Source organism: Rhipicephalus sanguineus, chromosome 1 (genome assembly GCF_013339695.2).
Source record: "Rhipicephalus sanguineus isolate Rsan-2018 chromosome 1, BIME_Rsan_1.4, whole genome shotgun sequence".
Lineage (NCBI taxonomy): Eukaryota > Metazoa > Arthropoda > Arachnida > Ixodida > Ixodidae > Rhipicephalus > Rhipicephalus sanguineus.
The window spans coordinates 267,838,340-267,861,355 of NC_051176.1; the positions used below are offsets into that span (position 1 = coordinate 267,838,340).

Below are 23,016 nucleotides of genomic sequence, written 5' to 3' on the forward strand. Positions count from 1 at the left end.
CAAGAAAAATGAACATTTCAAACTGCCTTGCTAGATGCACCAGTCTGTTCTCAAGCAAGAATACTAACTTGGCATTCATTCACTTGTTTTTTCTGTGTTGCAGATTGGCTGAAGTGAAAAAAGAAGAAGGCAACGAGCTGTATGGTCTTCAGAAGTACGATGAAGCAGTCAAGCGCTACACAGAAGCAATCGGTTTGTTCTTATATGTTAATGAATTTCACTATATCAGTTTAGGCAGCATTGGATACCTTTCACCAAGCAGAATGTTTTTGCTGCATGTTACTTGCTGTAAGAGAATTTTGTTGAGGTGTAGAACATATGTGTCAGGATATGAAGAGATCTTTTCAAAGTGAGCTAGATCCAAAAAGCCAAACAGGACTGAATATGACGGTAACGTGAAAAACATCTAGGCGTCTGTCATTCTAAAATCACTTCTATTCAAGATTAGTCGATTGTCCATTCAGACACCCTCGTGATAGATCAGTTTAAGATTACTTAAATCATGGACCTATGTTGGAATCAAAGTGAGCATGATCCACTTTTAACCAGTGGGTGTGCTTTATAAACACCGTGTGACCAAAACAACCAACATAGCCGCCTTGACTGATCCCTGCATGGATTCATGCAGACTTTTCTTTTGCGAAGGACGATGCCGAGGAAAGAATATTTGAGGTTAAAGGGGCCCTGCAACACTTTCTCAGCATGGTCAGAAAACGCTGCTGATCGGTAGTGGAGGCTCCTGAGAACACGCGAACCAAACATTGTAGCGCACCATGCGGCCCTGAATTTACAGTTGATTCTCAGTCAGCTAGAAATCATTCCTTCTTTCTACAAACGATGCCATATACCCAAATGAGCACGCCATATTCCCAAATTTCGCGCCATTGGCTGATTTGAGCATTGTGAGCTGCATAGTTACTGTGACCGCCCCGGGAGGCAGCCACGTGTCTGCGTGTGTGCTCACGATCTCACTGAAAGTAAGCCGATAGTTCGAAAAAGAAAAAGAAAAAGTGCTCAAGGTCATGACGTGCTCGTGTGACTTAACTTCTTTCCCCCGTGCCGTCCCTCCTTGCTTAGCTTCCAGCATGCTTGTCGGGATGAGAGAAGAGAGGAAGCAATTACAGCATGCGACAAATCTCTGTAACTGCAGCGGTAGATTTGTGAGGCAATAAACTCCTTTAATGAAGCCATTCGATGGTTACTTGGAAAAGTGTTGCAGGGCCCCTTTAATTTTTGGCATGATAGAAAGTTGAGCGAGTTAGTGAGGATTCATCATGAGAAAGGGTGGGCAGGCAAACACCGACACAGGAAAAGGGAACGAGACAATGCGAATACCAACAGTGAACTGAAAGGCTACACACTGGTGGAAAAAAAGTGGACACAAAAACTTATCTGAGTATGCTCTAGTATGGTAGCACCACCTGTCAATCGGGCACACATGCGGGTGTACGCGAGGGATAATTGCTTATATGTATAATTTCTTCTCTATGCAAGTAGATCAAAGGCTGGCTCATGCATGCGCTTCCACTGTGGTTCTTATGAAAAGCCAAATCTATTAGATGCATTTCTTCATTTCTGTGTCTGTACAAAACCGAATTCATTGGATTTGCGCATGCATTTACAATGCTGACAAAATGTAGTTCTGCAAGGGCTGGGTAGGAGTGGGGAAGTGGGGGGGGTTTAGTTTGTACAAAATGTCAGCTGACATTGCCATTTGAAAGACCTTTCCCATATCTCATATATGGGTCATTTCTGAAGTGAATTTGGCACCAGCATTCCAACAACATATCGCTACTGATCTCCAAAATGACTAAAATCTGGGTTGGGTGCCAATTCTCAAATATGGAGTTAAGTTTCACTGTTATCTATCAATACATGCTGACCACAAGCGGTTCCTCACGAAAAAAGTGCTTTAGGACATTCATGCCTGTGTAGCTTGATCATAAACATACTTCTTAAGATAATTAAAAAAATATGGGACAAAGACAGTTATGTACAGACCGGGCTGCTAGCGAGAGGTCCACAGGCCGCGTGTTTGAGACCCCTGCTGTATACACACATGCAAACAGAATCTCTGATTATATGAGCACACAGAGGGACAAATTCTTATTACCTTGTGATAAAAGCAACAGTTCATGGGTCGTCCAAGCTGACAGAACAGTTTATGCGTGATTATGCCCATCTTTACAAAACAAGTCGGCAGTGTGTCGAGATAGGGTGCCGAGAATGTGACAGTTGAAATAAGAAACATAATTGGTTTTTGGAAAAACCTAAAATGTAGCAAGAGTAAAATTCTTCATTTAGAGCAGTTTCGAAACGGCTCAGAGGTGTAAGTGTTGCATTATGATCTAAAATATTTAGCTACTTTGCAAATGCAACCAATATTGGCTAACAGTGGACAGTTTAAGCATGGCGGCAGCAGATTCTTCTTGGCCCCATTAGCTTTGCTTGCACTGGCTATGGGTCACGCAGGAAGTACAAGTTTTATAATAATGTTTTTGTTCCCTGTTTGTGTCTTGAACTTGCATTGTTACGATGGCTAGAAAGACAAACTACTAAGAATGAAAATAAAAATTTGATACAGGAATTGCCCTCCGGCACACATATTTTCTTAAGTTCTTAACAAAAAATCTTACTGGTAGTAAATTCACTGGACTCACCAGCAGCTCTGTGTGTGTTAGCTGTCATCAGCGCCAATAATCCAAATTTCGAGCGTGCCAGCCACCTTAAGCCTAAGTGCTCGCAAATTGATAACCAATCTTAAAAACAGTGCAATTTATTTTTCTATCCTTGTGTGCTTTTGAGATGACAGAAAGCAGTAACCTACATCAGCATTTATTTACTAAGGGTGTCGCTCAGAAATCAGGCAAGTTTGGCTCTTGACGATAGCTGTCGCATCAATAGGTGCCACCATGTTAGTTAGTTAGAACAGGATGAAGACAGAAGTGCAAGCCAACAAACCCTAGTTTTGCACTCCTACCTGTTTTCTTTTTTGCACTTTATGTCGAAAACAGCATGGTAAAAGCCACAAGCGAAAAATCAAAAATAACTTAGCATCTCAGCGTGCAGAATCATTAACCTGTATTAAACCAAAAGAGAGTAAGAAATTTACTAGATCCTTTGTTCAGTGCAGAATCGCGATATGAGAAAGGGGATGATTGTGGAAATGTTAATGTTGCCAAGACAGTGTTAGAAGTGTGAAGATTATTTTTATAAATTGCAACATGGTACATATGGCAGGCCTATGAGCTCAAAAAGTCTGTTAAGTAAATGAGAAAGATTGGACACAATATACAATCTAAAGCTGAAGCTTATTCTTTGTGCCTGTTGTTGACAACAGCTCATATTAATTTGCAGAATTGGATGGCAGCAACGTGGCCTACTACTCTAATCGGGCAGCTTGTTACATGATGCTGGGGAACCATAGGGCCGCCCTAGATGACTGCCACCAGGCTTTACAGAGAGATCCACACAATGCCAAGAGCCTGCTGCGGGAGGCCAAGTGCTATGTTGCATTAGGGGACCCAGCTGCTGCATTAAGAAGCCTTCATTTGCTGCGTGATCTGGATCCTCAGAACCCAGCACTCCCGCGTGAGCTAAAAAGTGCAGAGATCCTGCAGCACTTCCTGGATGAAGGTGATAAGGCCTATGAAGCACAGAACTATGAAAAGGTACGCTACACTTTTAACAACCACGGGAGTATTGATGGGCTTGAGTGCTTCGCTTAATTAAGCAGTAATATCATTGAATGACCGTGCTAAATTATGTTACTTGGGGTGTTCCTAGCCTGTTTGGGCCACTTTCTGTTACCTTTATTAATCAAGTAGCATCCCGCTAGAAGTTAAAGGAGTACTGACACGATTTTGAAGTGCAGCAAAACGGACGTTTTTGTTTTCCTTGGCATGTAGTGTTAACGCTCTCCCCACACCGCATCCGGGAAACACGTATAAATATTTAAGTTTGATTTTAAAGTTTTCACCTCCCAGCATCTGCAAGGCAGCTTCACCGCATGGAGAGCCCTATGACGTTTCAAGTCGGCTCACTTGGTTTGCGAAATCTGGGTTCTGCATGCAGCCTAAATCACAGAAATTGCTGTCGGAGGCACTGGATGACAGTTCACTCATCATGAACCACGTTCGACTGACAGCAAAGGACAGCAGGTGCATATTTCGGGGGTTGCAGTCTGCCCGTGACGTCACGGGCAGACTTGACACGTCACTATGAAGCCGCCCTCTCGAAACCGAAACCGAAACTGCTGGTTGAAAGAAGCGGTATTAAAAAATATATGCAATGCATCCCCAGGCACCACGACACTCTTTTTAGGGTTCTCGACACCCGTGCTTTCATTTAGAGCAATAACCCGAAAATTTTTAAAATTCATGTCAGTACTCCTTTAACTGGCCATGCCTTAAAATTCTTTTAAAAAATTATTTGACAGACACGTGAATGAGCTTTACTAATTTCATAGAAGAAGGCAGGATAAAACCATGCAACTTTTGTTAAAAGGTTGTTTATATAGTGTCAAGTTTACACTGCCAAAGGTGACATCCTGAAACTGCTACTGTATTCTGCTGCTATAAAAAGCCACATAGTCTGCTGCGTAACAAATGTCTTTTCTGTCGCAGGATGTATAACAGCTATGCAAATATGGATAGATCACAGACTTGCTGATTCACATAACAGCAAATATGAGGGGCTGCTAATAAATAATATTGAGCCGTACTCCTAGCCCCAACCCCTAGAAAAAAAAATTTAACAAGGCAAAAGATAACTTGTTTTCATTTGTTCTCTTTAGCCTTAAATGATATTTTATTCATTTAAAGGTGCACTGACAACAAAATGTTGCATCTTGTTTTTTCTGTTGCGATAAGTAGTTAACAACTCATTTATCACGGCTGGAAAGCTCGTTTGCTCGAGCGCGCAACCGTTAATTATTTGGACTGTTTTATAGCGCCCGGTCGCAGTTTCGGTTTCAGAGAGCGCGGAGGGAGGCAGGACCCAGAGTGGTGGCTGTGTAAGCATAGCTGGCTACAGGAGCACACAGAACAAAGGCTTCCTGGTGCTGCTACAATGCCCTCTGAGGCGTTGTAAATATGCGTGACCCCCCCAAGATGCACTGAGGGGAGGACATCAGCCTTTGTACTCCAGTGAAAGTCTCCCCTTCCTTCCGTTGAAAAGGTCTGCTAGAAGTCAGTGGGAGAGAGCGCCCGCAACAATCCTGGCAGCCAACACAAGCTCATGACGCAGGTGGCCGTCGGTTGTTTACTAGGACACTGAAGGCGCGTTTGTGGTAAAGTCTGTGGTAAAACCAAAATGAACCAACCATCTCAGCATACTGGTTTGCATGTAGGAAATTCTTATGGGTGTTCTGTTCTGTCTGTTCATGCAAGCATCCATGGTGTGATGGTTGCAGTTGGGCCTATGTACTGTAGGAGCTCCGAATCGGCTAGTCAAGCATGCTTATCTATGTTTTTGTACATACACACACACATACATGGTAAAACGGCATTCATGTGTTCCTGTTACTTACGTTTTTGTTACTGGTTGTTATGTCCATACGCTGTTACAGCACTTACGTTGATTGCTACATGTCCCTGCAGAAAATGGTCACAGTGCCTGCATTGTGACGGCATCTCTACAATAGCAAATTGTTGTGCCTTACCAGCACTTGGCAAGGTGGCTAACTTAATTAACTGCCTGTTGGGAGCCTACATCCATGCTTATGGCTTCCTCGAGGTACTTAATTTTAGACTGCTTTTTCTCTAGGTGAGACAGTGAGACTAGATTTGCAAAAGCTGGCACCATGTGGCCTGTGCATGTCCCTAAGGAAAGCTGTATACGATTGCAAATACTCCTTGTCACTGCATCACAAGTTGGACTTGTGCATTCCAGTTGTATGTCCGTGCATTAATTCTGATAGTTAACCTGTTTACGGATATTGAGCCTATGTGAAAAACATGCAAACGTGATTACCGTATTTACTCGAATCTAACGCGCACCTTTTTTTCGGAAAAACGAGTCCAAAAATCGCATGCGCGTTAGAATCGAGTACCGAAAAAAAAAAAAGAAACTCGGTTATCGTATTGCCATCGACATTTCAAAATGGCCGCCTCCTACGATTTCTGCCATTTTTTCAGTTCGTACGTGTGCTGAGGAAATTGTCATCCCGCTCTGCGTTCGCATCGACGGCATGGAAGTGCCGGCTCCAAATACTCGACGAGTGTACCACGATGCCGCATTTAAAAGAATAATTATTACATGTGCAGAGAGACGGACGGAAATCGGGCCGCATCGCGGTCGTTCGGATATAGTTCGGAGTTCCCGAAACGTGCGTGCGAGACTGGCGCAAACAGAAGCAGATTTTTTACAGCAAAGCTTCACGAAAAGGTTTCAGTGGACCAAAGCAGGGCCGGTTTTCCGAAATCGAAGAGCGTTGACAGCGACAAGGAGTTGTCCGACAGCGACGAGGACTGATCCATTACGCGACTCGTATCGCCACCGTAGTGGTGACAGTTTTAGCGGCAAGGCCCGCTTTTTGACTTGGTGTGTTCTTCTGAATGTGCGAAGTTTGACTCCTACGGACTTTTTTTGTTCTTTTCTCTCACGAAAAATGGGTGCGCGTTACAATCGATGTATTACTTTTTTTTTTTTTTTTGGTCGCGGAAAACGGGTGCGCGTTACAATCGAGGGCGCGGTAGAATCGAGTAAATACGGTATGCAATAACTCCTGTGTGAGTGGAAGTGTTTTCATCCTTTATAGCTGAACATCAACATGACCTTGTTTTCCTTCCACTGAAGTCCTGCCTCACATGAATGTGTCGTGTCACAGATCCTCTTGCTTGGAATAGTGCCTCTTAGCTGTAGATATTGCGTAAATGCTGCCATCTTGCTCAGCTGCATGCAGAATTTTCTTCAAAATACACATTCGATTTTCGCATGGCTGTATGATCAGAATACGTAGTTTATTTCACCATATCCTAGTACTTAGAAGTTGTTGCAGGAACAGAAACAAATGGCCTTCATGTGTAACGAGATTGATCCTATTGGACATGCAAATATGCATGTAGTAGTGTGTACATCGACCGAGGTTAAAATGATTTCAGTTGCTGAAATAAAATATTAAAGTTAGATTTTGAAGATTAAACAATCACCAGTGGTACCGAATATGGCTGGAAATATACTTAGGATAACTGCCAATTGGGCATGTTGGTAAAGGTTCATGATGAAACAAGCACAACATGCACGAAGACTCAGAAAGAACACAGGACGCTCGCTCGCTAGCAAGTGAACATTTTTATTTCGGAAAGAATGTTCTCATATGTGCATCACACGAATGCACGTCACCACAAACCATCTTTATTATCAAGAACAGTGTGAATCAATGAAAGACTGCAATATTGGACAATTGCCGCTGAATAACAAGAAAAGCACCGAGTCATGTTGCATTCCGAAAAGCAAATTCAGAATCTGATAGTAGTACAGGCTATTTCTCTATTTAAAATAGAGAAATATACCAAATGGTTGGATATTTCAACAATTTTTATTATTACTGCTTTATTATGTGGTCATTGGCTCTGCGGGTCTAAGTCGTTAATTTAGGACTGATTGAATGAATAGTAAGTGCCAGTCCAACTTTTCTGTTTGAACTTTCAATTCATGACCTGTTCAAGAATACCACAGTAGTGAATGCAAAATTGTCAAATGTGCTGTTCATGCTCAAAGGTCTCATTTCCATCTCTTGGCACTCGCTACGCTGGTGCACTACTATTGAGTGGCTGAGCTGTTAATACAGTGTATGCTATGAAACTCTTTGTACCGGTATGTAATCTGAAGTTGAATATAAATTATGTTTTATCATGTTTTGTGTTTAGGTGTCATTGCCTTTTAATCAGTCATAGAAGTTGTCTTATATCGAGGTGCAGTGGTTCTTTGTGCCTTGGGCCAATAGCTGTGGTTCTATTTTTCCACATATTTAAGGCTATGTAGGACGTATATTTACGTATGCAGCAAGTTTTGGAAAATATAGTTATATTTTATACAACAGCTACCGTGGGAGCAGCTGGGGTGTACAACTGAATCACCTAAAGGATTTTAAGGGTAGAAATTATTTCTTTGTAAAAAGAATTTGACTTGTGAACATTTAAGTAAAGACGATAACTTTTAAGCGCTCGTTTCTTAGTTAGACACAATATTAATGAGAACTAACAGACAATAATGCCAAAGAAAGTATGTATAGGGGATGTTATTCGTTGTAATTAAGATAAAGTGTGAAGAAAGTAAAGTGGACGAAAAGATAACTTGCCGCCGGCAGGGACCGAACCTGCGACCTTCGAATAACACGTCCGATGCTCTACCACTGAACTACGGCGGCGGTCATCCTCCCGTCCACTTTATGGGGCATATATGTTCATTTAAACCTAGGAGTGTTAGTCAGCGCCAGTCGAAGCCATGGCGGCGAGTGTGGAACACTCTTTTTTTCTGCCTGTTGGCGTCACGTAGCACGTGACCTTGCGAGGGATTATTGGTCAGCTGCCAGCTCGTAAAAAGATCACGTGCTACGTGACGCCAGAGTCCTTCAATGCTTTTCTGGTCACGAAACTCCTCCATAACGCTATTAGGAGAGCTTGCTATGTCGCCGCAGGTGCCACCCGGCGGCGCCAGGAGCGCGCGGGGGGCATTGCGGAGAGCTTCACCGGCTTCGCTGCGTAGGGAGAGCGGGGGCCCTGAGGAACCCGGCGGCATCGGCATGTTGTTTCTTAATTTGTGTGACTGGCAGGTGTGAGAAATGTGTGCGAGGACACGGATGGTGTACGTGAGTGACGATGCCAGACTTGCTGTGTACCGGGTTGTCACTCCGGCTACAGAGGTACGGGCGGAAAGGTGTCGTTGTTTAGTTTGGCGACAGACGGCGATGAGAGGGATGAACAGAAACATGCAATATCGCGACAGGAAGCTAGGAAGCTGGTGGAATTACCTTCGATTCTGAACACGTTAGTGTGTGCGAGAAACATTCTGACGCCACCGACGTTATTCGCACGGACGACTTCATAGTGAATGGAAAAATTGAGTCTTTGCAACGCGAGAAGGCAAAGTTGCGGGCCGGCGCTGTTTCTTTCGCGGCTTGCTAGTTGTTTAGAATAACAGATAATAATAATAATATCTGGGGTTTAATAACAGAGAGCTGAGCTATAGTTGTAAGTATTCATTCTAAAAAGACCCAGTGTGCAAACACGGACACAAGAAAGAAGTCACGACACTACATATGCCGTTTGTGGTGTCGTTTGTGGTGTCGTGACATCTTTCTTGTGTCCGTGTTTGCATACCCTGTCTTTTTAGAAGTTTTTTAGGTTCTTTCCAGCTTATTAAATGCTTTGCATTATTTCCTTGTTTGCTGTTGTTAAAAAAAGTGCGCTTTTTTTTTTATTTTTATTGACTGAAAAGCAACTAAGCTAATTTTTTTTTTAATTTTTATATTGTACTTCAGAGTTTTCCTTATTTTTTGCATTAGCTTGCTCCCTTCATGTACTGGCCGTGCAGAGTTTCGATACGCTAGGAAACTGTCGCTCGTAGCTTTCTGTTTTCTGAGGTCTTTTTCCAATAAAAGATTTTCTTTCTTTCTCTTTCAATCATACCATTCTTGCTTTATTTACTGGAAATTAGTGGCTCGACAGTGGCATGTTCTCAAACATGTGCATTGAAATAAGCAATTATGGTGAAGTATGGACGCAAAGGGCGTTCGTGTTTCCTCAGCTTGACACGTTTTTGAGTATTTTGCCCCCTTTTACGTTTTCCACCTTCTGAATAATTCGAAAGCGCAACAGAGCTCTGCTTGTGAATACATGTGCTTATTTTCTCTAGATTAGCGAAACGTGGTTTCGTTTCAGTCAATCAAGTCTCCCCTGTGCAGTCTTCATTAAGAAAATCGTTGCATCACATGGTGCAGACGTAGTCCATCTAAGCAGTCAAAATTACGCACGTTGTGATTTATGAAGATAACACGAGCGCGAAGATTGGAGATACTTGAGTGCCTTTGCGGCGCTGCACAATGTGAAGCTCGACGCACTTTCACTCGTGCAATGTCCACGTAACATGAAATTGTCAAAGTTACTCGTAGAAAATGGACAAAACGTGGTTACAAACTTTAAGGCTGTATTAAGGCTGCGTTAGGTCGTAGAGATCAGCTGTTCATGCGGCACATGGATGTTACACCTTGCGAAAGCTTCGTCACTCCCTATTTCAAGTGTTGCCGAAGCTCTGTGAGGTAGGCTGCAGTTGAGTGAAGTTAGCTTTTATGAACTGTTGACACAGGAATGTAGAGCTTTTCTTTTTTGTAATGCGGCCGTGTTAAACTCCCGCGGCATAGACGGCCTGATTGCAAATAGCGCGATCGGCGCTGGCTCAACTCCCGCTACGAGACTTCAGTTGGCGAGTTGGTGGGCAAGTTGGTGGGGCTTGTGCAGTGTGACAAGTCTAGGTAAATATCCCGTGCTCCACTGCCTGACGTAAGGAACTTCGCTGGAACAACATATACAGCTAATATTGCTGCATCGGCACGACTGTATCCATCGCAGCCTTGATATTTTAAAAAAACGTGAAAGTAAATTTTTACACGCCTATGCGACTAACACATCGTATGTCAGGTGAAGTATGAGTGGTAGTTGAAATATTGCGGTTTGGGTGCAGGTTAAACCATTGCCTCGAATTGGCACAGCATTCAGCCGAGCGCAGCGCGCGTGCACGAATGCCCCCGCGTTGACCGCGGCGACCCTAGCGGCCGCCTCTGCCCCTGTATGAAACTGCGGGCGGAGTTTCGTGACTAGAAAAGCATTGTAGGACTCTGGTGACGCCAACAAGCAGAAAAAAGAGTGTTCCACACTCGCCGCCATGGCTTCGACTAGCGCTGACTAACACTCCTAGGTTTAAATGAACATATATACCCCATAAAGTGGACGGGAGGATGACCGCCGCCGTAGCTAGTGGTAGAGCATCGGACGAGTTATTCAAAGGTCGCAGGTTCGGTCCCTGCCGGCGACAAGTTATCTTTTCGTCCACTTTACTTCTTTCACACTTTATTGTAATTACAACGAATAACGTTTCCTATACTTTCTTTGGCATTATTGTCTGTTAGTTGTCATTAATATTGTGTCGAACATATAAGTAGTAATACATTGTTTATAAAAATTTTTCTAGAATAGAGGAAAACAAAGGGAAGGAAATTACTGCTTACTATAGTTTGACACCTGCTCCCACAGTCTGACATCTTTGTGGTGGGGGTCATTGTTAAGATTGAGGTGGTGAGTCTGAGGACAGAGAGAGATAATGTTCAAGTTTCTTTGTGGGTGAAATTGTTTGCGATCTGTCCATAATTTTCATTGCCTCCGTGTGTCTCTGAACACCGTTTTACTTGTTTGAGGCTATGATAATTTTGCTGTACTTGTCTTTAATGGACACTCCCTGTCTGCACAGGTCATCTACTGCATGGATCGTGCATTGCAGCAAGCCGTCTCTTGTTCCAAAATTGAAGTGCTCAGAGCTGAGAGTCTTGCCCTTTTGAAGCGATTGACTGATGCACGCCAGATTGCCAAGTATGTGCTTCGTACAGTGTTGCTCCTTTCTTTTATTGCATGATATCAGTCTGTTGATTCGTCACAGATTTTTTAGAGTTAGTCACAAAATACAGTAAAACCTAGTTAATTTGAAAATCGGCAGGTGTATCCATTATTTGATGGCATCAAATTCATGTTAATTAGTCTATATTTGGCTGCACATCTCTTCATTCAGACGAGCCTTGGAGTGCGGTGCTGCAAATGTGAAATGTGAAGGAACAGATGTGGCACTAGTGTGCAATTGAAACGCAGCTTAGACTGCTATGCCATAGTCAATGAAAACTATACAGGAAGAGCGAAAACACTGGAATTCATTAACCTTGGCGGCTGCCTATAATGCCGCTACTGCATGCTAACCTCTGCATAAAACTCTTCTGGTTGTGGCTCTAGTTCCTCATCCTTTTATCTCTCTTTATTCACTAGGTGCAACCCAGCACACGTACCGTATTTGTATGTGTATAAGCCACTCTGATATATAACCCACACTCTACTTCGGGATGCAAGAATGCACCGAGGGCCCATAATTCCACTAAGCGTTGAAAGATGCACCATTTCGTCTTTGTTTTCTAGTGGAGTCTACTTTCTTGCTTGTGCTGTGTCTCTAGCATCGTGTCGCAGACACTGTGTGCTTTTTTGAGTACAGTAAAGGGGAAGAGCTTTTCAGACGCAGCATTTTAGATGTGGGACTTTCAAGTGCAATGGATATCACGTCAATGAAGTGAACTCATTCGGCAGTGATGAGTGCAAAAGCGGTGAAGAATACAGTGAAACCTCAGTGATACGAATCTCATGGGACCACCAAAAATATTCGTATCATCCGAAATTCGTATCACCAGAAAGCATGGAAAATTAGCATGCCACAAAAGCAAGGTGGCGTACATTTTTATTTATTGTTTTTCAGGGCCGCAGCAACGTCAGGAAGAACCCTGAATTTTTTTTTTTTTTTTTTTTTTTTTTTCAGAAGCCACGGATGTGGCTATTTCGCGCAAAGAAATCACAAGGGGAGGGTTCATGGTTCATGTTCTTTCAGAAGCCACATCCGTGGCTTCTGAAAGAACATGAACCGACTAGCCCAACGTGTGCTTCTGGAGAACCCTGAATGATTGTCAGTTAAGTTTTTAGATGTTGGTAATCATACCAGCACTCGTAAATATACGGCCCGTACACGTGCATTTAATTAAGCAGATTTAGTTGAGCGTCCGCAACAACGTACGGACGCAGCCTGCCAGCCATTTCCTATGGCAGGCTGCATCCATACGTTGTTGCGGACGCTCAAGTAAATCTGTCCAATGAAACAGGTGCGTTGTGACCCGCGACAGCGGTAGCCCCTTCTAAATTTTAGGATGCTTTTTTGGATGACGCCGGAGTACTGCAGAGAAAGTAACAAAAGAAGTGCTTTGACGCTATGGATCAAGGCCACTAAATTACAGAACCGCGGTCCTGTGTTATGATTTTGGGATCGCGGAGGTGTTGGGGATGTTTTTTCAGATATTTACGGTCGTGCCCGCACAAGTGCAGCCTCAACGGTCGCGCATGTTGACGTTGTGAGGCCTGACTCCTTCGCCAAGACCGTCCTCGCCTTCTTTCGGTGCTCGTCCACCTTTCATAGGATGTCCGATGCACGAGGTAGGCACGTGTAAAAGGAGTACAACGACAGCAGCCCGCATCGACGCGTTTGAAAAAAAAGCATGGAGCTAATGTCCTGTGTAATCTAAACGCGAAGGCACACGGAGGTACATAGGAGCCTCAAAGATTCGCACAATCTCTGAGGCCATGACGCGTCTTTGAAGGTTTATTCTGACCGTAAGAAGGGTGTTTTTCTTACACCATGATTCTGATGATTTGGCAGTGCAGTGCACATGCCCACGCTTGCGTTCCCGCGCTCGCACGTGCTTGGCGCGTCTTCCGCGACAGCACCTCTTCGTACCTGGGGCGGTAGTGTGCGTTCATATGAAGCGTCGCTGGATGAAAATCGGTTCTCAACAACCATACTCCATTACATTGCAGGCCAATGGGCCTTGGCCGGGACCAACGAAAAATTCGTATCACCCCAAAATTTGTATGAGCTGTGATCGTATCACCGACGTTTCACTGTAGTTGAATAAGATGTCCATAATCTGTTACCACCTCTTGCACTACTTACACACTAGCCACTGTGGTACTATGGTGTGTAAATGCATAACTATAAGCTTGACTTGTTTGTAACTTGCACACGAGTGATATGAAGAAAAAAAGTGTGTGGCTTACACTCAATTAATAGAAGGTATTCCACCATCCTGTAAAGCCCCATTCCAGCAACACAGCTTATCTTATTCATACATTGCTTTACATAATTGTCAAGTTGGAATACTTGTAATTGCAAGTGGTCTTACACGACTGCTTCTCGAGTGCTCCTTATGCATATGCACTGTGTCACCACTGCAGTCGTTCCACTGCTGGTGTTGCTCTTCTCTATCATGTGGCAACTGATGCGTGGCTTTGCTGTGGATCCACTCCTCATCATGCTCCTGTCACTTTCGTCTTTGATCACTGCTCGGAGTACATTTGCACCTTGGAATTTTGAACTTGTTCCGCAATCTATTCAGTGCTGATGTATTGTAAAGCTGTACACGCTGCTTTACAAAATTAGTAAATGGGAAGTTAAGCTGGAATGAACGAGGAGGCTTCAGGAATGTGTGCAGTTTTTGTTCAATCTAAAAAGATGACTTATTAGTCAAGAAATTCTTAGCCAATAGGCTCCGTGCAGATGTAACTCCGCTGCCCGAGCGAAGGTGTCCCTAGCGGCAAGAAGCGCAGATTTGGCGGGATGCTCTCACGTGCTCGCAATGGGGTGAAATCGAGGAACGATGCCTTTTACTATGACTATACTTTTCGTGCTTTTCGCACTTGCCAGTGACCAGAGCGACGGCCCGTCCGCGTTATCAACGCGATTAGTCAGCCGCAGGTGGTGGACAGATAAGAAAAATATAGCATAAAACATCGCTCCACGATTGCACCCTGACCACTCCACGCTCCCGCTGTGATGGCGCGAGATATTTTCGCGGGCAGTTCGTTTTGTGTCGGTTGCACTGTTCGTAGGAATGCCGAACTCCAGGAATAATTGGTGCGTTGTTAGGTGCAATAACACCTACAGGAATTCTCTGGGCACGCATTTTTATCGGTTTCTATTTAGAGAATATGAACGGAATCGGCGTGAATGGTGCATCACACTCGTTTGACGACAAAATTGAGTTTTGTGAATAGATGGGGCATTTTTTTTTCTTTGCGAGTGAGAATTTATGGATGATACTTGCACTACAGCAACGATGGGTCTAATTCGACACCCAGGCTGTACAGCAGAATATGCACCAGGTACTCTATGGGAAATGCCAAGTCAAACAAAGAGGCGCACCTAGCATACAATCCATCAATATTTCCTGAGCGCTTCAGGTTCACACAGATGGAAAGCGTTTCTTCATTCAGCGGCCGTGACAGTGCAATTGCTGGTATCGCCAGTTTCAAACTGCCGCTGAGTTCGCTGCCGCGTTAGCCCTAGCGTGATAAACTGTGATTGTATGATTGTTTAGTGAGCGAGGCGGCCCGCGTTACACGTGCGCAGTTTCGCACAACGGGCTCGTCACCTCCGTTGTCTTCCCCCAGCTCATGCATTTTATGTTGCTGCGTTCGCCTGAGGAGACAAGAGGTCTGGCGAAAAGAAGCACACGCGCTAACGCTAAGTTCTCTGACAGCTGCTAACAGGTTGACGTCTTTTGGAAGCACACGGGGAAAAAAACTCCTCAAGCGAAGCACCAAAGCACGGCGCAGTGGTTTGCCGCCGCCTGCGTCGTCTGCTCCCTTATCCCGCCAAATCTGCTGCCGTGGCCGCTTTGGCACTGGAGACAGCGTGCGATTGTGGCGGCTCCTAACGTATGCACGGTACCCATGGCAGATGTTTCTTCCTAAATTTCTCTTGCACCAGATTAGGCTGTGTCGTCATGGATTGCATTGTTCTCAGCAACTCTGAGGTTTCCTTTATTAGTCACTGCGTGCATAAACGGCCGCTGCATGGCCCCTGCTTCTGTGTTCGCCACGATGGATGTCATTGCTGCATCTTGCCGTGAAGATCTCGCCAGGGAAGCAGGATTGCATTTTGGCAACTTCATTGAAGCGGAGTGCGAAATGATCATGTGTGCTTGCCTGGAATGGGTTTCTTTGTTTGGCCGCTGGCTGCGCCGACAGAAAGCAAAGCATCGTTTTCATAGACGGAAGGCAAAGCGTCTGGTTTCCGAATGCTGTTTGTGTGCGTTGTATTTCATTCAGCATTTTTATTAACAGCAATGAGTAGCTCTGAACCAATCATGCCAGGACTACGTTTGCGATCTTCATTGTTGCGAATGTCCAATGCATGAAATTCGAAGGGGCATCAACACCTATCCTTCAGTTTGTTGCAATTTTCTTTCTCATTAGAGCTCTGGTTACAGTAAAAATGGTACAACTACTGTAACTTTAATAGAATAATCTACTATTAAATTTCAACTTCCTGTTTCTCTTTAGTGTCTCTTTAAGGTTTTCTTGCTGCTGCTGCTCTTTTTTTTTTCTTTTGTTGGCCATTGTGTTCTTGTCACAAAACCACAACCTGGCACTTCAACCTATTTACAGTCCTGCACATTAATAATGGCATCTTCGGCTGAGCTGCACTGGCACCGTGGTGGTCGAAAGAAAGTTACGTCAAACACTGCCAGAGTTTCAGGCCCCGCTACGGGCCAGATGAATGTGTGAACCACCAAACCCTAATCTGCAACAGCAACACCGTCTGCGAGAGGCACAGAGCACTCGAAATTCAGCTGACGACAATTTGCAACGGCCAATTTGTACTGGGAATAAGAGCTCAGACGACGGAAAATCGGACGGTTTGAGACGCTTACGAGACGCTGTGTGTCCAGTCTGTTCTCCAGGCGCTTGTGATGCACGAGTTTTGCACAAATTCGACGAAGGTTATGGCAGTTTTTGCGTAGTCTTTGCTGTCGAGTGAAATCCTGACAGCAAAATGGCCTTGTGTAAGCACGGCCGGACGATGTACAGTGCACGCATGTTTTCTCTCCAGTCCAGCTGTGTTCTGCAGCAGCACCAGCAGTAAATTATGCCTGCACTGATGGGACGTCGCCGCATTGTCTGCCAGCGCCCACTGAATGACTGGATTGCACGACGCTCCACCTTCTGTCTCCACGGTGGCACGGTGGCATGCACTCGTGTCGTAGACACCCCAGCCAAACATGCGGCATCGCACGAGTGCATAGAAAACATCACCAGGGCCGCCAGCCGAGGATGCCATAAGTAACGCTTGATTTAGCATGCAGCCTCACAACCCTGGCCAATGGCTCATTTGAATGGGGAGGAGGACATGCACTTTGTTGCTTGGTGCCTCTCTTTCTCACACTCTTGCCTTTAACGAGCTGTTTGCTTGGAAGCGTGTGTTCAGTTTACGTATCCAGTGGCCGGCAAAAATGTAGGTAAATACAACAATACAGCATTGAGTTCATTGCACTGGGATTTTATACAGGATAACAGTGCCTTAGCTGCACATTTCCGTTTTCTAGTCTGCCTATAAAGCAGACCATGTCTATTTTTGTTTGCCTCCGACTTCTACGAACGTAACAATATTTCGTTCAAGCCTTGTTCTCAACCCTGATGACTACCATAAAATTCCGAGCAAGCCCCCCACCCATCCCACCGAAGTCGAAATTGCCGGTAAAGGGGGGTGTGGGTGGGGGGGGGGGGGCTGTCTCAGAACGGCAACAAAATTCAAGATGGCGGCAAAATTTTCGCACCAGAAAAAAAAACAACGCAGTGTGCCTGGTTTAAACTTTTATTACAGTGAACTTTATTTAGGCCCAGGATTTGTTGTAGCTTTTAATCTCTTTCGAAACCACTCCTCCGAGTCAGTTGCAAAAAACAGGTCGCAGCATTCCACTTGAAACCTCGATTTTCTTCTCCACTGTGTAGGACTGCATAGACATAGCTGACCTCTCACCGCAAACACAAAGCAACAAATGGCGCGGAGCAATCGAGCTGCAGTGCAAAGCACGATTGGATTGGATTGGATTGGATTCATGGCAGCCAGCAGGACCACAAAAAAAAAACTGCAATATTTGTAGAAAAATCCACGGAAACTTTTTTTTGTCAACTGGATGTGGCAGGCCACTGTTGCCTGGGGGGGGGGAGGGGGGGGGGGGGGCTTGTTCGGTATTTTACAGCAGTGTATTTATGGTATGTACATGGCTATTATTTAATGTTTAGTGGTTCTTGTCTGCATTGGAACTTGAAGTGGCACTTTTGATTTTTTTTCCCCAGCAACATTATGCGTGCTGAGCCCACAAATGCAGATGCCATGTATGTGAGAGGTCTGTGCTTCTACTACGAAGACAACATTGAGAAAGCCCTGCAACACTTTCAGCAAGTTTTGAGGCTAGCACCAGATCACCCCAAGGCATCTGCAGCATACAAGGTTTGTACTCCTTCGTGTCAAAACCACCGAGCACAGCTGGTTAAGTATGTCTTATTCATAGCCTTATTTCTACTTATAGTGCAGAATACCTATGAGAACGCTATGCTTGGAATATTTAGCATGCCTCCATTTGCTTTGACACACACCTGGCTGGCATTATCTCATGCTAAAGCTGTGCCCTGAAAACGGTGTGAAAAGAGCTAAACGCTTCAGTTATGGAGATGACAGGGTCAGAGAAGCCTTAGCTCAGTCATTAGACATACTTTTTAAAATATGTCATGTTCTTTGCCAAGCACAGTGCTGAATCTGAAGCTGGAATAAGCATCTGATGTATGATAGCATAAGAGAGGGAGAATAAACTTTTATTGGGACAGGGTCTTCCTCTTCCTCTCATTAGTGGGAGGTCTTCTAAGTCTAGGAGCCCTGTGGCAAGGGCTGCCCCTTTTGCACACACCATGAACTTTAGCTGGCTGGCTAAGTTGCAGCTAAGTTGCAGCTTCCCATTTGTCAGGTGGGGCATGTGTGCATATGTCCACACCATACCATACCTTACCATGTGGTCCCGTGATGCGAGTTCTTTGCAGTGCGGGCATTTAGACAAGTATATCACAGGGTGTATTGTTGGCTGCAAAGTTCGATTGGTATGTGTGTTCGTTTGAAGTTTCCATCATATTACGGCTTCTCGCATGAGAGTTTCGTGTTGTGGTGGTAGTGTTCTTTGCGATAAGCCGGTCGGGCTGTAGTATTTAAGTATATGTTAGCTATGTCGATTCAGGATAGAACAACTCATCTCATCTGCTTTCTGCCCTAGTATAGTCTCGGCTGTGGATGTGCCCCACATTGATATCAATGTGTCATATGAATACACATTATGTGTAACAATTACCTGCTGCAATGCTTTATGTGATGCATGTATCTTTTTTCCTTTTTTTTTTTTAACATCTTCTTTGGCAAATGTAGCCAGTGCCAGAGGCCTTGTCAAGCTGCTGCGAAGTGGCTTTTTGCTCCAGTCCTGGCATTTTGTGTTCTCTGTAGGGACTGAATGCCAAATAAACTGTCTCTCTTTCTGTATTACGTGGCCTTAAAAAAAAAATGTGACAGTGCCAGAAAGAGAGGCCCTTCCATCAAATACTGACACCCCCCTGTATGAACAGCCGCTATTTGCCATAGGTGTGCTGCTGCTGACTGAAACAGAGGCTGTACCATCATCGATCAGCATACCCATTAGAACCATCTGTGCAAATTCTGTGGTGCATGCAGTAAAAGTTGAATGGAGCTTTTCTCCTTTTGTTTTTGAAAACAAGGACATTGAATAATTATGTCACGGGTACAGCCGGAAAGCAAATGTAAGGCTGTAACGAAGCCGAGCCTGATATCTCGTTTGTCTTGCCCATAGGTCGGCAAAAAATATGGAGCTCAGTCAGACTCACTCATGGAATATATTTTGCCTTTAGGGCTGACTCAGACTCGCCAAAATTTTCCTCAACCGGACTCACTCAGACTAAAATTTTTCTCGACCGGACTCACTCGGACTCAGACTCACCTAAACATTACTCGCTCAGTCTCACTCAGACTTAGACGGCTAAATGTGAGTCTGAGTGAGTCTACTCATGAGTTCGTTAGCGTATAATTAGCTTTTTCGATCAGGATGTCAAAGCACTGAAACGCCAATATCTCGCATAACCGGTGCTCTGCGTATGCATTTTGAGCTCGTACCTTCACATATGAGTTATCAGTGACTGCAATCTAGTAAGGACATTTCTATTGAAATATATGACTCGCACGAAATATTTTTATAAAGAATTTCTTTTGAAAGATTTGGGGGGGAGGGGGGGGGGAGCGGGGTCAAAGCACGCCTCTGATCAATTATAAATATTGAGCTGGCGTATGAACGCTAGTGCGTTGAAGTATCTGTGAGTAGAAGTGAGTATCAACGTGACACGTCATAAGGCTGATAGTAATGCTGAAGTTGAGTAGTTATCACCATAGGTCGGCAAAAATTTTGGAGCTCACTCAGATTCACTCAAGAAATCTATTTTGTGCTTAGGGCTCACTCGGACTCAGATTGACCAAAATTTTCCTCAACCGGACTCGACCGGACTCAGACTCCCTAAAATTTGTCTCAGTCGAACTCACTCGGACTCAAACTCACCAAAATATTACTCGCAAGGACTCACTCAGACTCACGGTTTGATATGAGTCTGAGTGAGTCTGAGTCACTCGACTCATGAGTGAGTTTGCCGACCTATGGTCTTGCCGTTGCTGGTGATACACATGTTGGTTTTGATTGTAAGTCGACCCCCCAACATTGGATTTCAAATTTAAAAACAAGGGGTCAGAGTACAATTTTGTAGATATGGTACGAGACCATATCCTACTATGGCACTATGCTACTTTGCATCTTGTGTATGCTACTTTGCATCTTGTTTATGCTACTTTGCATCTTGTGTTATGTTAATTCTATTGTCTTTTTGTTTTTATAGAAAGCACGTCTATTAAAGTCAAAGAAGGATGAAGGCAACGAGGCATTCAACAAAGGGAACTTCCAAGAGGCATTTAACATTTACACAAGTGCTCTAGAAGTGGATCCCAGCAACAAACTTGCAAACTCAAAACTGTACTTCAATCGTGCAACTGTCTGCTCAAAGGTATGTGCTGTCCACAACTGGTACATACAAGTGACTATAATGCCTAGAACACAGGAGAGTCCTGTGCACTGATAAAATTGAGACCGACATTAACAAACACCTGACTTGATGGTGCACTCTTGAGTTGCTTCAGTCTGCACAAATTACGCCTTTTGCAATGTATTGTCTGAGGTTGAAAAAATTGCAAAAGGAATAAAGAAATTTGCAATACAAAGTGAAAATGTCATGTTTGCCACTGTCCACAGACAGTATCATGTTGTCGTTGTTGGGGTCCTTTACACAATCAATATTCCACATTCGTCAAAGGGCTCTGTAAAAATCTCAAATGGGATGTTGACCAAGCACTTTCTTAGTTTGTCTCATGACACCGAAATCCTCTGGAATGCTGAAAACATACCACATGGCTTGTTGCTGCTAGCTGAGCATGTAAAATAATAAACCTTTTGAATAAGGTTTTGTAATCAAAACATATAGCGGAACGTTGGCGTTCTACACGAGAGCTTGTCCTGTCATCATCTGGTGATGACAAAAAGGACTACTAGGCTTGCTCTGACGGTAGGCCATTTCAGATGCAGTTTTGATTTCGTGATTATGTGCACCACATCAGCCATTTCTGTACCATTTTCTTGAGGGGATCGAGGGGCGGATGCCTTAGAATAGGGCAAATTCTGTAAATATGGTAGACTCAGTAATTCAAAGTTTTAATTAATTCAAACAAAAGATGAATTTTCATTTGGCCCACTATGTTTTCAGTGTATTTTAAAGTTGCTTAATTAAAACTGCCCTATTGCACAAATTTGGTTAATTCAAATTTTTTGCTTGTTTTGCTTGCTGGAAATACCTTCTACCTTTGTTGCTTCTAGCTGAACATTTTGTGTTTTCATGTCACTAGCCGTCGCAAGCAAATAAGGCCAATTGCCTGATTACAAAAGTGTTAAACTAGCCAAACCACACTCACCAACAATCTCATGCTGGCTGGGAAAGGGGGGGGGGGATAAACCAAGGTGGCCTGGCCTGTGTCATGCAGGAAACAAGCCTAAGCATGGGAAGGGGCTATAAGCTGTTGCGGGACATAACACATTTCGTACCTTATTTACACACATTGTGTAATAGCGAGTACCAGTGTGATTGCCTATGTCTAAAAACTTCACTGGCAATCATGCAGAGCTGTTTGTGACGTTGCTGCAGCAATGGGGAACAATAAAAGTTGCAACAGTAGTTGGTATTTTGCCCCCAAGTCGAACTTATGAGTACTGCAGACAAGATCCTGAGCTCTGCTTGAGTTTGAATTTTAAAGTCTACTGTATTTACTATAATGTAACATTATTGCTGGAAAATCTTCCTAGGACAAGATGAAAATATCCATTTTTGGTGGTGGATAATGTGTGGTGCATTGTTTCTTAGCACTGCAAAAATGGGCGCTGTACTTTTTTTTTTTTTTTGAGTCCCCATTTGAGTGGCTGCATTTGCTTATTAAAGCAACAAAAGTTTTGTTTTACAGTTAATATAACAAACATCACAGTATAACGAAATTCTCAATATAATGAAGTCCTCCAGTTTTTATAATTTCATGTCCTAGAACACCATGTATTTTGAACCTCCATACAACAAAGCATGTTTATCTGCGATTTCAGTGTAACAAAGTTTCCCTGCCACCGCAGAGGAAGACCAAGGCAATAAAATGGGGCTTGTGCTGGTTCCAGTGGTGACATTGTTGTTATGCACGTGGTTTTTGGTAATGCATTTTTTAAATCACACGCTGCATGACAGAGAGCTGCTGCTGCAACTGCAGGGAAAGAGCTCAGCTCAGTGCACTCCTTGCCTTCAAAGCAGTGGAGAGGGAGAGCATGCAACTGATGTGTGGTGTAATATGGGAAACCTGGCATCACGCAATACCTAGCGTAGTTCTGTAACCTGTGCCTGGCCTGCCCTGCTTCAGTGCCCCATTTAGTGTTTTTGTTATTGCCGTGTGTAAAGTAACAAGCATGAGTAGCTGTAGAGGTGGCAAGAGCAAACACCGCAAGCTGTTGGCTATCTTGCGAGTGATCATGATCGTCTAGGAAACGCGTGTCACTGACTTGGCTGGTATCTTGCAGGCCATCTCGATCAGTGAGAAAAATGACGACACCGCTTTCGCAGAGCTCACTCGCCATGATACCGTACCCAAAAGAAGCTAGAATAAATTCCCAGGCGAGAGCAATCATTTACACCAAATTAAAGTTTTTGTTAATTATGCACAAGTTTTAGGCAGCCAGCCAACATTATTTGGCGCTGGTTG

At 44.0% G+C, this 23,016-nt stretch overlaps 1 protein-coding gene and 1 non-coding gene across 4 annotated transcripts in view; one reads left to right on the forward strand and one right to left on the reverse strand.

Moving 5' to 3' along the window:
• The window catches only part of LOC119378926 (dnaJ homolog subfamily C member 7), a 106,199-nt gene that overhangs the window by 63,166 nt on the left and 20,017 nt on the right, over window positions 1–23,016 (forward strand). For all 3 annotated transcript variants that reach the window (XM_037648013.2, XM_037648010.2, XM_037648012.2), the window contains exons 2-6: window positions 104–192; window positions 3,358–3,671; window positions 11,467–11,585; window positions 17,937–18,090; window positions 20,574–20,738. In XM_037648013.2, coding sequence (XP_037503941.1) covers window positions 104–192; window positions 3,358–3,671; window positions 11,467–11,585; window positions 17,937–18,090; window positions 20,574–20,738 — 841 coding nt within the window. The remainder of the gene's footprint in view (window positions 1–103; window positions 193–3,357; window positions 3,672–11,466; window positions 11,586–17,936; window positions 18,091–20,573; window positions 20,739–23,016) is intronic.
• On the reverse strand, window positions 8,300–8,371 carry Trnat-ugu (transfer RNA threonine (anticodon UGU)). The gene has a single exon. It is a non-coding gene; the product is annotated as a tRNA-Thr (tRNA).